The 15000-nt window shown below is 40.3% G+C and overlaps 2 protein-coding genes and 1 pseudogene across 16 annotated transcripts in view; 1 reads left to right on the forward strand and 2 right to left on the reverse strand.

The window, feature by feature from the left end:
• The window catches only part of LOC138041853 (globin C, coelomic-like), a 96269-nt gene that overhangs the window by 23279 nt on the left and 57990 nt on the right, over positions 1–15000 (forward strand). Inside the window, exon 2 of one of the 15 annotated variants that reach the window (XM_068887521.1) lies at positions 14736–15000. This exon is cut by the window's right edge and continues 4589 nt beyond it. The exons of 12 other annotated variants lie outside the window; for them this stretch is intronic. The gene's annotated coding sequence lies outside the window, so the exon portion shown is untranslated. Of the gene's footprint in view, positions 1–12613; positions 12635–14538 lie in introns of those variants that run through there. 2 more of the 15 variants (XM_068887534.1, XM_068887522.1) reach the window with 2 other exon arrangements.
• LOC138041855 (cytoglobin-1-like) lies at positions 766–14272 on the reverse strand. Its single transcript, XM_068887535.1, has 3 exons — positions 14032–14272; positions 1508–1733; positions 766–1406 (listed from the first exon to the last, which is right to left on the reverse strand). The coding sequence occupies exons 1-3, from the start codon at positions 14169–14171 to the stop codon at positions 1272–1274; spliced, it is 501 nt and encodes a 166-aa protein (XP_068743636.1). The 5' UTR covers positions 14172–14272; the 3' UTR covers positions 766–1271.
• LOC138041666 (uncharacterized) lies at positions 5264–7002 on the reverse strand (annotated as a pseudogene).

The following is a 15000-nucleotide window of genomic DNA, read 5'->3' on the forward strand; positions in this document are numbered from 1 at the left end:
ATTCAAGCCCTGATTGAGAAAGTTTTCTCCCAATGGACAAAAAGTTATTGTTATTTTTTTTGCTAGAGTTAAGAGAGAAAAATCGTGCTAATTTTAGAACATCTTCCCCCCTATTAAAACTGGGTTTGTCACCAGGTGGATCCATTGGCAAATAAAAAATATAAATATATGTTACTCTGGTGTTTGAAATATAAATTATGTACAATAAAAACGTTTTCCGACGTTTCGGTTGTATTCAACAACCTTCATCAGGGAAAGTGAAAGATAAAATTTACACGAAAGCTAAGATATAAACTAAAACGCTAATTAAAATTCTAAAGTTAGTATCATTTTTCTTTTCTGCAATAGTCAAATGCAAATACTCCTTGGGGAGTAGTGCTCCATCGTCTCGGTTGAGGGGGTCTTTAGCACAGTTTATTTCCCAAGCCTCAAGAATTTTCCTTTGTCGCCAGTTATTGTTAGTTCTAAGAATAGTGGCCTCATTCCACGCGATGTCATGATTCGTTTTTATAACGTGGTCCGCAAGTGCTGATTTTTCTTTTTGTAGCCGTGCGACGGCCTTTTGATGCTCGCCTTTTCTAGTTGTAAATTTTCTTTGCGTTTCTCCGACGTAATTCTTGCTACATACTGCGCAGGGAATGTCATACACGAGATCTCGAATTTCTTCTTTGCCCATTTCGTCTTTCGGCTTTGGAAATATCTGGCCAATTGTATTCCAATTGTATTCCCCCATTCAATTTGGTATAAATTGACATACAGACAGACTGTAGTCTCAAATGCTGTTTATTCTCGTGAACAACCACAATGCGCGGATAAACTATGGGGGGACACGATCGAAGCCACTGTATACAGGGAAGGAATTTTTGATATTCATTTAAATGGTGTGGTTTCACGATGAAGCTTGCGAATATGTCTAAATTCAAGCGGTACTGCAATGGGTAGAAAACATTATTGTTACACAGGATTTTGTAAATCTTTACATCTGGAAATTTGCTTTGTGTGAGATTATTTCTCATTATTTGTTATTATGTTATCTTCTTGTGTCTTTGAGGAGTTTATCTCTCGCATATTTCATTGTCTACTGGCTGAAACGCTGTTAAATAAATAGCTTATGTCTGCCTATGCTTAGGAACACCATTCTGGCGTCAATAGGTCTATTTTACTGATATTAATTATTCTTATTGGGTCACACTAAAAATTCAGTGAAGGTATCATGTGAGTATTTTTTAAAATAAGAAACTGAAAGTGTCGAGGCTCACAGGCTAAGCTGCTCACGGTGACTGCAACCCCTTAACCATAGTACTAGAAATGAAAAGGAAAAGTTTATTCCAGGCCTCCTCTGTTTCATGTGTCCACTGGTGATTTAATAACTCTTTTAAAGTACTCATCAGTGATTCCTGCATTGCCTATAGAGATAATCAATTGAAAGAGTAAGAGGAAGCCCCATTTTTATCAATTTTGGGAACAGTCAGAAACTATTTCAGTAAATGCAATCAGTCTTTCTTACATCGAGATATATTGGTTTTAATGCGCGGGACTTATGCCTTCTGCCTAGTCCCTCCAGGTAGGCAGCGAAGCCAAATGCATCGTCCATGGAGCTCACAGCGTTCTCCACAGCTTTCATCACACGTTTCGCGTGACCATGCAAGGCGCTGGTCTTCTCAATTTCCAACAGATCCACATCTTTGAATTCAGGGAACAGCTTTCGGTAGTCTGGGTTTTTCTGGAAAAATCTGAAAAATGAAAAGAACCGCACAATGTTTTCGAACAGTCAAACCATTTATCCTTATCATGTATTCTATCAAACATATGATGTAAGAAAGCAGGTCCACCCCTCCCGCATTCTGCTCTACTCTGATGGAAGTTACTTTAGATCTAGGTTCTGTGTCTTATACTGCCTGGTTTCTTCAAGGACGATAGCTTAAGTGGATACCACCGTCTTGGGCACAACAGATAAAAATAATATTCGCAACATGAACCCAATCTAAAAATAACTTTCAAACGATTGTCGTTGGAACAAAGATTCGCTTTCTTACTTTCCATTCTATTGATGACACTGTACGCTAGTATACTGGGCTGAGATGTGAATTGGGTTTCCGTCTGGACCCTTTTCGAAGCTAAAGCTGGGCTTACCCCATGGACTCATATTCCATTATGGGCCTGAATTTTGCCGGGCTTTTCAATGAAAATTGTCTCAGTCGTTGAATTAAGTGCTGCTATCATTCTTTTATTTCATTTCAGTTAGAACCTTTACTTTGTCGTTAAAACGAAAAACGTACCCGCGTGCCAAGAGATATTGCTCCAGACCACCTCCAGAAAGCGGAGAATGTGAATATAAATAAATAATTCATAAAAATGTCAAAAACAAAAATCCCATACTAAGTGCCGCGAAATTTTTCAGGCTTCTAAAATTGTCTAGAAAAGCGCTTGGATCGTTTTCTATGAGCAAGGAGGCTCAAACCAGTTTTACCACTTTCAACAAACTGTACTATTTAGAAGGACTGAATAGCATTAATTAATGTCGTGATAGCTTACCATGGCAACAAAAGAGCCATCTAAATACACCCTATGTTTTGTCTTTAAGCGCGTATATCTCAAAACCAAACTCGGTGACCCCCATTTTATATTACCGGAGAGTGATTATTAACTCTCCGCAAAGTTTAAAAAATTTTTTAGGTTGCTCTGAATCCGCTCCAGAGAATGTTTTTAAGCTTTGCAGAGAGTTTTATCTTAGCTTGCTAATCACTCCCCGGTAATAAAAAATGGGGGTCACCAAGTTCGTTTTTGAAATATAATGAGCTTAAAGACAAAATATAGGGTGTTTAAGATTGCTCTTTTGTTGCCATGGTAACCTATTACGTCACACAAAAATGGTCATCTTGTTACAACACAATAATTTATTAAATTCTCCTTTAGGCTTTTCACAATTTAATTACAGCTTAGAAAATTTAAAAAGAAAATTGTATTAATGTTAAAATATCTGTAATAATTATAGATAACAAACTTTTATTAATTCTCCACAAAAATATTCTTTATCACAACTTTAAAACTTTTAAAAGAATCAATACATCTAACGCTCTCTCGGACAGATTGTTCCACACTGTAACTGCCCTATACAAAAAACTGCGATGACCTGCACATAAGCAATTCTACGGAATCTGCAACAAATTCTTTCTAGTGCTTCGCTTGTGGATGTCTGATCTCTTGCTGCTTCGGTGACGTGTTCATTGTAAGTTAGGGTTAGGGTTAGAGTAGAGCGAGTGTGATATTGTCCGGTTAATATATATATATATATATATATATATATTATATATATATATATATATATATATGTATATGTATATATATAAGCAGTGTACGGTTGGTTGACCTAACGATTCACTCCCAGTAAGAGGATCCACAGGATACAATGTCTCGACGCGAATTTGTAGTTAAGTGTACGTAAGGAAAAGCGACGAAGAGACAAACTCTTGACTGTTCTGGACGAAGTTTAATACGACGTTTCGGCCGTTCGGCCTTCTTCAGGTTAAAAATTAAGAACTAAAAAAACTATTTACAATGAGTGCAAATCACGAAAACAGCAGCTTATATATACGGAGCAGAAATATTGAAATTAAGGAAACGAAACAAAACAAAGGTCAGAGCTACAAGGTGACATGGATTTGACAATCAAGGACAAATAAAGAACTATAACAAAGGTCTAAACTCCAAGGTGACATAGATTTAACAATCAAAAACAAATAAAGAACTACAGGTGACATATCGATAAAAATACATCGTATTGGGAAAATGTCAACTCACAACTACTCAATTGTAGTAATTAATGCGGTGTTTCGATCTAGATTCCCGCCTTTTATTAAGACCATGAGGATTAAGGGTAAATAATTGCGCAGTCCAATAGGCCTCCCTAGTGAGTAACAATTGTTCAAGATGTAAAGAATTTTCAAAAGACCTAATTTGTTCGATAATGATGAAATTGATTTGTGAAATTTCATGTTCAGAGTTATTATAGTGGATAGCCAATTCACAAGTTCTTTTGTTCTTCAGCATGTTCGACTTGTGGTTACGGAATCTTACTTTAAATTCAGTCGAGGTGGAGCCCACATATTGCAGGTTGCATTTGGCACAAGTGGCCATATAAATAACATTTTGCGATGAACAAGAAAGTTTTTGTTGAATGGAATAATGACGGCCAGTAGCTGAAATTTGAAATTTTGAAGCTTGAATTAAATAATTTTTACAAAGATCGCATATATATATATTAGCTTTATTAAATAGAACCATTGCAGCCAAGGGCTAAATTACGGCTATTTACAAGTGAACAAAGAGTCTAAAATATATTTAAAACTAAATCTAAAAATATATTAAAAGCAAAGTTGCACACCGAGAACTAAAAGCTAAGAACGGGAAGAATTTGCCATTAAAAAGCTCCGCTTAAAGTGATTTGTCTTACAAAGAGAGACATTGAAAGTCCTCTTTTTCCTGAAAGTTACTTGGCACTTATTCTTTGGCGGCAGTAAGTGATGGAGCCTGTGGTTGGGGCCTTGAAGGATCTTATCGAAGAGGCGCGTGGTGAGTCCTCTCTTCGAGCGCTTAATAGCGGCAGCCCCAGGGCGACCCGCGCTTCGGAATAGCTCACGGTGGGATAGATGATACGAAAGGCGCGTTTTCGAGGCCTTTCCAATTCATCTGATAGGTATATGGGAAGGCTATTATGAAAGGTCTCGCAGGCGTATTTGGCGACCGGCCGAATGCACGTGGTGTAGAAACATACAGGTTCTTGCCTCAGCAAGTACAATCTGGAAGCTACCTTCTTAACTATCTCAGGAACATGCGCGTTCCATTTCAAATCGTCAGAGATGAAGAGACCCAAAAGTCTGGCACTCTTAACAACTTCGATGTTCTTATTATTGATGACGACAGGTGGAAATGAACGCTTAGATCTAGCAAAACAAATCTGCAACTCTTTGCATTCTGCTTCGTTCAGTTGGAAATGATCTGCCTGAGCTGCCCGAACTAAATTATCTACAGCTGTTTGGATCTGACTACAATCACTCTTGTGGGTTGTTTCACTTATGGTGGTATCGTCGACATATTTCCATAGATCAACGCTTTCGACATGGAGGTCGTTAATCATCACTACAAAGAGCCAGGGACTAAGCTTAGTCCCTTTTGGTACGCCGGCAGAGACTCTACCCCACTCTGAGAAGCAGTCTTGAGAGAGCTTGACTCTTTGGTGCCAATCAGTGAGGAAATCTTCGATTCAGAGACGAACCCACTCAGGCATGTCAAAGTACTTAAGCTTCTCCAATAGAATGCGGTGATCAATCAGATCGAAAGCCTTCTTGAAGTCAAATAGAACTACACGGACCGTAGAGCCGTTGCCGTCGGTCTTCTGATACCATGTGTGCAGCATACTAATGAGAGCATGCGCAGTAGAGGAATTGGGAACCGTTCCAAATTGATTCCAATCAACTCTGACCAGGACGGCTGGCTTGATGTATTCCTCAACCACATAGTCTTCGGCCACTTTTGACAGTATTGGCGTTAGTGATATAGGCCGCAGATGCTTGTTAACATCAAGCACTAGTGACTGCTTGGGGAGGGGTGTAATATCCGCTCGTTTCCATGACTTAGGTAGGCGACTCTCCTGGAAGCTAGGATTCAGGATGTCTGCTCCAGGGGCAGCAAGTAGATCCGCATTATCTTTGAGAAGCCAAGAGGGGATTTGATCAGGACCAGACGCTTTGGTGGGGTTGAGAGTGCGCAGCTTCTGTAGAACAGAATACTCCGTGATGAGCCTCGGGCGCGGCTCAACAGGTGCTGCGTTATTGTGCTCGCTCGGTCGTGCACTTAGTGGTTCGAACACACTCATAGGAGAGAGGAAGCTGGAATTGATCAGATTCGCCAGGTACCGAGAGTCCGTAGGGGGCTCGCCCTGTCCGCCGACAGCGTGCTGGAAATCTACAAGTGGGTCGGCGCGAGCCGGTGGTGCAAAACCACTAAGATCTTTTACTTCCTTCCACCAGACTGCTTACATGATTTAAGATGTTTTAATTTAGCTCGGCAATTCTTCCTAGCATGGTTGACTTTATTGCGAAGTATGTTATAGTCGATCATATTACCGCTGACCAGGGCTTGCTGGCGACGCCGAATGAGCGTTTTGAGGGAAACATTAACCAATGGCGGCTCATTAGAAGCAACTTTCTTTGATTTAAACGGCATAATTCCGTCGAGGCCCGTAATGATCACGTTTTCAAGCACTTGCGTCTTCTCCTCACATAAGTCTTGTCTTGAACTAGAGACAAGATGTCAACCTCTCTCAAATACTGACTCACGGCGATCCTTTTAGTTTCTCTGAGGTCTCTTGACATCACTCTCCGATTTGCAATTGGGTGTTCACAACGTTTCAAGGGATGGAGTTCAACCGTGATGTGGTTTGAAAGCCCAAACGCTGGGCGATTAATAGGATCTTTATAAGATGACTTCATATTTGTAAATATAGGGTCTAAGGTGCGATTGCCACGGGTGGGAAACTTGACGATTTGCTTGAGTTGAAACGCATTTTGAAAACCCCTAGTGTCAAGCCTGTTGAAATCGCCCGCAATTAAAATGCCACAGCTCGGGAAACGAGCTTCGATAGATGACATAGACTCGTACAGAAAACTCAACATCTCCGCATCTGAAGCGCCGTATTCAGTCTGTGGGTGGGAAACATTACCAACAACAATGCACGACATCCCCCTGGGAAGCCTATAAGGACGCAATTTCACCCATATAACTTCAAACCTTTCATCCGATAGTAGCAATATTCTGTAAATCTGCGGTCAGAAGAGCAGCCGCATTCTCTGCGTCCTTAACTTGGAAAGACAAATACAGCTTGGAATAATCTACATAGGATTCCAGAGAACACATGTTTGGAATGCTTGGCAGATCATTTACGTAAATGTTAAACGGCGCCGGTCCAAGAATAGATCCTTGGGGAACACCATGTACCGTCATCCGGGTTTCTGACACCTAGGATCTAACTCGAACAGACTGTGTTCGCTGTGACAGATAGCTCTTAAATCAGTCGATTGAGAATTTGGAAAGGCCAAGGACTCGTAGCTTCGCCAGAAGGAGTGAATGGTCTAAACTGTCAAACACCTTCAAGAGATCCAGTAGCATCAGGGCGGTAATTTCTTTCTCGTTCATGGCGTCAAGTATCATTTCTGTCATAAGAATGTTCAAAGTTTCTGTTGAGTGTAGTTTCCTGTTGTCACTCTGATGTTGGGATAAGCGTTTATTTCGCTCCATGTATTCATTAAGTCGCTCACATACTTTGGAAAATGCTGGTAAAGGGTACAAGGGGCGATAACTGTTTGCTACGTCATGGTCCCCTTCCTTCAACAATGGAATGACAACTGCTTCTTTCCAGGTCGTCGGAAATACGAAAGCAAGGAGGGAGCAATTGACTATCTCTGTCAGAATGGAAAGGATGCACGGCAGAGCATCCTTTATTGCTCTCATTCAAACTTTATCAGGCCCAATAATAAGCGCCTTATTCGAGGGAAAGGAGTGTTCGATCCTGCGTATCTCTGAAGAGGAAACAGGATGAAACTGACATCCTTCAGTCACAAAAGTAACAGCAGCTGGAGATGGCTGTGAGGGTAGCCCGTTTACCCTCGCTAACGATTTCTTTGTTTTTGCTGTGCGCAGGGGCGCCAACTGACGTAAACAAATCATTAAACTCGTTCGTGAGAACCTTTATATCCCTTGTGTTAACAGACTGTGATACTTCTTTGCGAGGATTACAGTTCCTCATAGCTTTCCAAATGGAGTTTTCCTTCTTACTATTGTGGATTTCTTTCTGAAGGTGTTCTTTTTTAGCAATACGAAATTTTTCCTTGACTAGATCTCGAGATAAACATATCTTTCCCAGTCTGCAAGCATTCTTGTTCGACGAGCGAGTTTATGTAACCTGTCCCTGGTGTCCATTAGTTTCTTAATCTCGTGGTTTATAAAGGGGCACTGACGATATTTGACCTTCATGGACCAAATAGGTGCATGCTTCTTAAGTACCGCAAGAAAGTGTCGGTTAAAATGTTCGAACATCTTATTAACATCGTCAATCATGGAGATCTTGTGCCAAAGGACTTGGGCTAGGTCTTCAACAAATCTGTCGCGACCATAGCGTTTGTAATTTCTTGCTATGATTTGAGTAGGGGTTGGCTTAGGCGCTTTCAGTTTGAGAGCTGATTACACTAAATAATGATCACTTATGGTAGTTTCCACTACCCCGCTCGCAGTGAAAAGGGCAGTGTTTGATGTCATGATGACGTCAATCAAAAAAGATGACCGGGGTGTTTCTCTTGTTGGTGAAGTTATAAGCGCAGTGAGATTTAAGCTTCAGCATGAATCCTTTAGAGCGCCTGATTCTAGTGAGCTATTCATCTTATTACAGTTCAAGTCACCCACAACGTGACAAAGATTTCCTTTCCATGGATTAACGCCTGTGAGCACTTATCCATGAAATCATCCGTAAAACATGTTGTGGGACAGTTAGGTGGTCTGTACGTAGCACACAGAAGAAAAGATTTCAATTTCTTATGTTGGACTTGCAGCCATAGCTGATGAAAGCCTGTATTCGAGATACCCGTTAGATCTTTTAACACTTTTGTTTTCAGTGAGCTGCGAGTGCACACACATAGACCTCCTCCTGGCTTCTTCAGCTTGTCCAACCTTGATAATTTGTAACCTGGTGGCGGTCATGGCGGTCGGCCACGTGCTGGTTTCGCTGGTCCTTTTCGATAGATAGATAGATAGATAGTTTAATAAAAATATTACTTCGCAGCCAAAAGGCTGAATTGCATAATACTTTACAAATTTGACAGTGATACGCTATATATACTATGTTAAGATACATGAGTATGACTAATTTAAATTTATTTAAAATACTACAAAATGCTAAAAAAACCAGAAGTCAGAACAATAAGCAGATAGCTAATCGGACGCATATTTACACAGTGTTGTTGGCTAATCGGCACATGGCCGGAATGAATGACCGCTGAAAACGCTTGGTGCACACACCCGGGAGGTCGTACTTTCTATTTCTCCTTAGATTATAATGGTTAACATGATCTGGAGGAAGTAAGTGGGATAGTTTGTGGTTACCAGAGATTACATTAAACAACTTAACGCACTGTTCCTCGCGCCGAGACCGCAAAGTGTCAAGATCATAAATACTTAAGCACAGACTATAGGAACAATCAGGTAGAATGATGCTTAGCGCCCTCTTCTGTACTCTCTGGGTTTCTTTTCACCTACATCATCTACAATCGAGATTAATGTTTCGGATGTTCTCTGTTTAAACTTACAAATATTTTTGCTAGACAAGATTACACTTCAAAGCAGAGGAAGACAGATGATTTTCTGTTATATAATCGATTCGACCGGGGGCGCTTTCATTTCCATGTTAACTTTGTGGCTGGTCTTAGCCGAAGGCGGTGCTTGCGAAGGAAGTTCTTGCCCAGGAAGACATTATACTACTCTACCTCTGTAGCTGTCTACAATATTCTACTCCTAGGAGCCGGAGACGTGGAAAGAAATCCTGGTGATAAACTCAAATGCCCGGCGTGCCAAAGAACCATCGCTGTGAACCACCGCTCAATTCGGTGTTCTATTTGCAGTTGTACTTATCACATTAAATGTGGCGATCTCTCCATCAAGCAATATCGAGCATCTAACGCATCTACAGGTTTACTAAAGCCATGGATGTGCGACTACTGTTGTTTAGGAATTCTTCCTTTTTCCACCACGTCTACCGAGGAATTGACTTCTTTGTTTTCGGAATCAGTGCTACCGGATATAGACTCCAGTGCATGTGACTCGCAATCACTTCAATCACCAATAGAGTGGTTTTCTACGACCATAAACGGCTACTATAAGAATAACTTTAAGATTGGTCATCTTAATGTAAATAGTATCTTGGGCAAAGCAGACGAAGTTATTAATCTACTCGACGAATGTGATTTTGATATCCTCTTTATTACCGAAAGCAAGATTGATGGGACTACCTCTTCTTCTTTGTTCGCCCACTCGAGCCAAAAGGAGTCGAATCCACTTGTTTGGATGTAAAGGGATATGCAAACAATTGGTTTCTGATATGTGCTTGTTACCGCTCTCCTGGGAAATGTAAGATTATGGATTTTATTCCAGCTTGTGCGACAGCAGCTGAAAGAATGTACGTTAAACGCAAAGAGATCATGTTTATCGGGGACTTTAATATGAACATGCTTGAATCCCCTGATAATCCAAACGGCCCTAATAAAGATCTGACCAATTTTATGGAACAATTCTGCCTAACGAACGTTATATATGAGGCTATGAGAACAACTAATTGTTCAAGCACGTTGCTCGACATTGTTTTAACATCACACCCTGAGAGAATGGCAATAAGCGGAATTTTACAAGTTGGGATTAGTGATCACGATTTGATTTTTGTTGTGAAAAAACAAAAGCTGCCAAGACCTAAAGCGACTACAATTGATTTTAGATCTAAAAAGAATTTGGATCAAAATGCTTTTCTCTCTGATCTAAAAAACGTTCCATGGAACAGCTCTTATATCTTCGAAAACATCGACGATATATGGTCTCATTGGTCCGGCCTATTCAAACAAGTCCTCGACGAACATGTACCCGTGAAACGAATACAGCTTCGCAACAACCAATTGCCGTGGATCAACCCCGAAATTCAAAAGCAGATTCGAATTCGCCGCGTACCAACAGACTTAAATTGGTCTAAATACAGGAAACAAAGAAACTCGGTCACGGCAATGAAGAGAAGAGCAATAAACGATTTCTGTGCTGATGCAGCCTCAACAACACCATCCACTGGCTTCTTCTGGAAAAAGATGAAACCGCTTCTCCCAAAAAGCAAATCAAATATCGATGGCTCTGCTGATATCCGCCTTTTGGACAATGGGCAACTAATACCTAATCCAAGCGCTGTTCTAAATGATTTCTTTGCGAGCCCGAGAATACAAGAATCAGTCCTGAACCTCACAGAAGTGGATTCTAGTGACCATCCCAGCATTGCAACAATAAAGAACAAGTCGTATCTACTTGACTTTACTTTTATGGAAATTAAAACGGAAGTCATAACAGATAACTTACTTAAGTTAAATCCCAAGAAAGCTACTGGCCATGATGGCCTTTCTCTAAAGAAATTATCTATCGCAGCCCTGGCTACACCTCTGACAAATCTGTTTAACTATTGTATTCGCACAAGAACTCTTCCAAGTGATTGGAAAATGAGCAATGTCACCCCTATACATAAAAAGGATGAAATAACTGACAAAAATAACTATCGACCAGTCAGTGTACTCCCTGCAATTTCCAAACTCTTTGAAAAAGTAATGTTCGATCAGCTGTATGCCTCTTTCGCACCTATACTCTCATCCAACATGTCAGGTTTCCTCAAGGAACACTCATGCGCTACGGCGCTGATCAAGCCACATATCTACACATGTATATGCCACAATCTACTGCTTGCAAAAGTAAAGGCTTACGGTGTTCAGGAACCGGCTCTTCAACTCTTAAGATCATATCTGCATGGCCGCAAGCAAAGGGTGATATGCAATAACAAGTGCTCTAGCTGGTCAATGGTACGATGTGGCGTTCCGCAGGGAAGTCTCCTTAGTCCTCTACTATTTAACATCTTTATGAACGACATAAACGAAACTGGTTAACCTTCCCTCCGCCTCTATGCAGACGATACAACTCAATATACTGCGGATTATAGCCCAGTTGTCCTTCAACACTTATTAAACCATGACATGGAAATAGTGGATTCCTTCATGGTTCATATGCGTACATGATCTCGCACATCTGGAACCAGTTGCCATCTGCTGTAAAAAAAGCACCTAATGCATCATCCTTTCGGAGACTTTTAACTAAGCTAAAATTTTGTCGGCTGTCAATGCAGCAATTGTCTTTGACCCGATTTATTTTTTTTAAAAATTTAATTAGTCGCTATCGAGATATCAATTATTTAATTTTTCTTTCATAGTGCCAAACACTTTTATCATGAGCCTGTGGCTCGGGGGATTGGGAGACCACCCCCTGTGTATCTGACATTAAATAAATTATCTTATCTTACCCGCTATTTCAACCTCCGCGTTTGTGTAGGTGGTGTTCAGCCAAGACTCTGAGATGGCAATAACGTTGGAATTATTCTCTTCCGCCAGTTTCCTCATTTGCACGAGGTGGTCCAATGATCGACTACTTTCCTACGTTTTACATGCAACAATATCTCCTCAGTTCATTCTCATATATAGCTGACCATTCGTCCTGACTTTTGTACGACTGTATGGTAGCAAGAGAAAATAAATGGGGAAGAGAGGGCATCCTCCATACATACCCTTTTCCATAGGTAATATATCTCAAGTTATTCTTAGATCGAGTCCCACGCTGTACATATCCCAAGGGGATTTAGACAACAGCCATTCATATGGCGGGAATGTGTTCCGCGTGGATAGCCCACGCTCAGAGAACACATTACTGCCATACTATTGGCCGATGCCTAATTCCCTTGGGATATGTACAGCGTGGGAGTCCAGGCCATATAACTTGAGACATATTACCTATGGAAAGGGTATGTATGGGGGATGCGCTTTCTTCCCCCTTTATTTTCTCTTAGTGGTAGATAATAAATACTGATGCAATAATTAACTTTCTTATTTGGCAGTGAAAAAAGAGACGCAAGCAGGACTTTTGATCATTCTCAGTTATTTATAGCAACGAGACTGCGTAATTGATCTTCTGTTACCTCACCAAATTTTCCAATTTCGCAACTGATTTGTGTCTGTTTCAATACGTTTCCCTCAACTTTCTAATTTTATTCTCTTCCTCGTTTTTCTGTAAAGAGAACTAAACCTAGAAATCGGTACGTGACTTCTAAAGCGAATAAACGCACCTGCTATTCGCACGTCATCTTTTTTGTTTAATTACTATTCAAAAACACCGGACATCATTCAGTTGGTTCTCTATAACATTAAACCTGTTTACGTTAGATATCATGAGGCATCACAGTTTTGACCTTGTAATGATAGTCGTCAGTTAAGGAAATAACAAAAAAAATTCTTAGTTCTGAGATACTACCAACATCTTAGACATAGATGACAAATTGTTCTAAAGACCGACGCCAGTAAGTCAAATCTTTCACGACAACACAGAGTTCCATGAAATGTCATGGTGGTCTGATCTACTAGGCCACGGTAATCTCCGGCTGGTAGCTACTGTGTGTTATCTGGCCACTTACAACACCAGGATGTACAAACGTTAAGAGAAAAGTCTTCTGAAACGTGCAAACATTTTCCTGACACACAAGGCCTTACAGCTAACTTTAAGTACTACCGTGTACAAATAAAGGAACTTACGTTCAGTTTGTTTAGCAAGTTGCCAGTCAAGTATTGCGTTCTTACTTGTACAGTTAAGGTTTAACCCTGACGGCAAGTTATGCTTGGAGCAGGGCTTGGATTAGTCGGGTTTGGCTAAGCTGGGATTAACGTTCATCACCCATGAATAAGAAGTTGCCCTTGTATTGCGTTCGAAAAACTGTTTTATTCAGTTTATTTAGCCTGACAGAGGGCCAGAGGGCTTCGAAAATTGTAAAGTACCTGGTCGCTCGCCAAACCTCCGCAGACGTATAGAAAAAAAAAAAGAATTACCGTCGAAAGAAAGTGTAGAACAGGAAACCTTACAAAATTGAGAATTCAAACAATTTGATTATTTTTTTTGTCTGTCAAAGTTTCGAGAATTTACTGATTTGTAATCTACTAAGAAAGGCACTTGAACATCTATTGAAGTCATTTGTAATCGAAAGCTATCTATTTTCAAAGGTCGAACAAGTACAGTAGTCAACTCAAGATTGCCAAAGTGTTCAGGAAAGGCCTGAAATAAAATACGAGATAATGAAGAGATTTCCAAGCCATTTTGTTAATTTTCGTGTTCCCTTAAAGCACGTTACCGTTGAAAGTAGATTGGGATTACCTTAGAAACGTTGCTTTGCCGACATTGTTTTTGTGCTGTTCCACTGTTTCCCAAGTTTCTCTGACAAGGTACTTTTGTGTTTCTGACAGCGGCAACGAAACATGCATAGATTTGTGAGTCACAGATGATGAACATCCCATTCTGAACAGAAGATCGAGCCCGATTCACTTGACTAGTAATGAAGAAATATGTACTTAGTGTGGTAGGGGAAGCTGGCACCTCTTATTATGTAAATCAACCTTAAAATTATTACCCTCATGTTTTATCATTGGTTTTTCATTGCAAACAACTTTGACTGTACGTTGACATCGTCAAAATTTCCTTGAACTAACTTTTTCCAAGGTTCGTTTTAATGACTGAACAAATAAAGGACCTTTCCGTAGATTTCTAAAAATCCAGACGGAAATTCATGGTGCGCAAAATCAATATTTGAGTGGGAATAAATGATATGCCTCTGTAATTTGCATGTTGGCAGTATAATGAAGCAGGTGTCGTAAGAGCACTTTTTTCAGCTCTTTTAAATTTCAAACAGAGTGTAAACGTATTTACATCAATTGTTATGTTCTGTAGATCCTTTGGGAATAATTTATATTTTCTGCATAGGAAAAACATTAATGAACCTGAAGTGATAGCCTAACGAAAGCAAGCCAAAACTGAGACAGGATGTATTGTCTCATTTTTCTTTGTCCTGAACCATTCAATAGGTCAGCTCAATGGGAACCTTAACAACGAGCGAAAGGCCGACTTTCCCAACGCTTGGCGTTCCTGGTTCTGGTTTTGCTATTGGTGGACTCTCTTGACTCCGAAGCCGTACAGGAAAACCTTTATAACTTTGATGATGTATTCCTTGTTCCTAAAACTAAACCTTACACATTATCTTAGACGCAGCCACTGCTTACGAGGACTTTCCTTCCCCACCGTCTTGAAAATGTGTGATGTTGCACTTATTTGCATGACCAACGCTTCAGC

The sequence above is a fragment of the Montipora capricornis genome, chromosome 3 (assembly GCF_036669925.1).
Source record: "Montipora capricornis isolate CH-2021 chromosome 3, ASM3666992v2, whole genome shotgun sequence".
In the NCBI taxonomy this organism is placed as follows: domain Eukaryota; kingdom Metazoa; phylum Cnidaria; class Anthozoa; order Scleractinia; family Acroporidae; genus Montipora; species Montipora capricornis.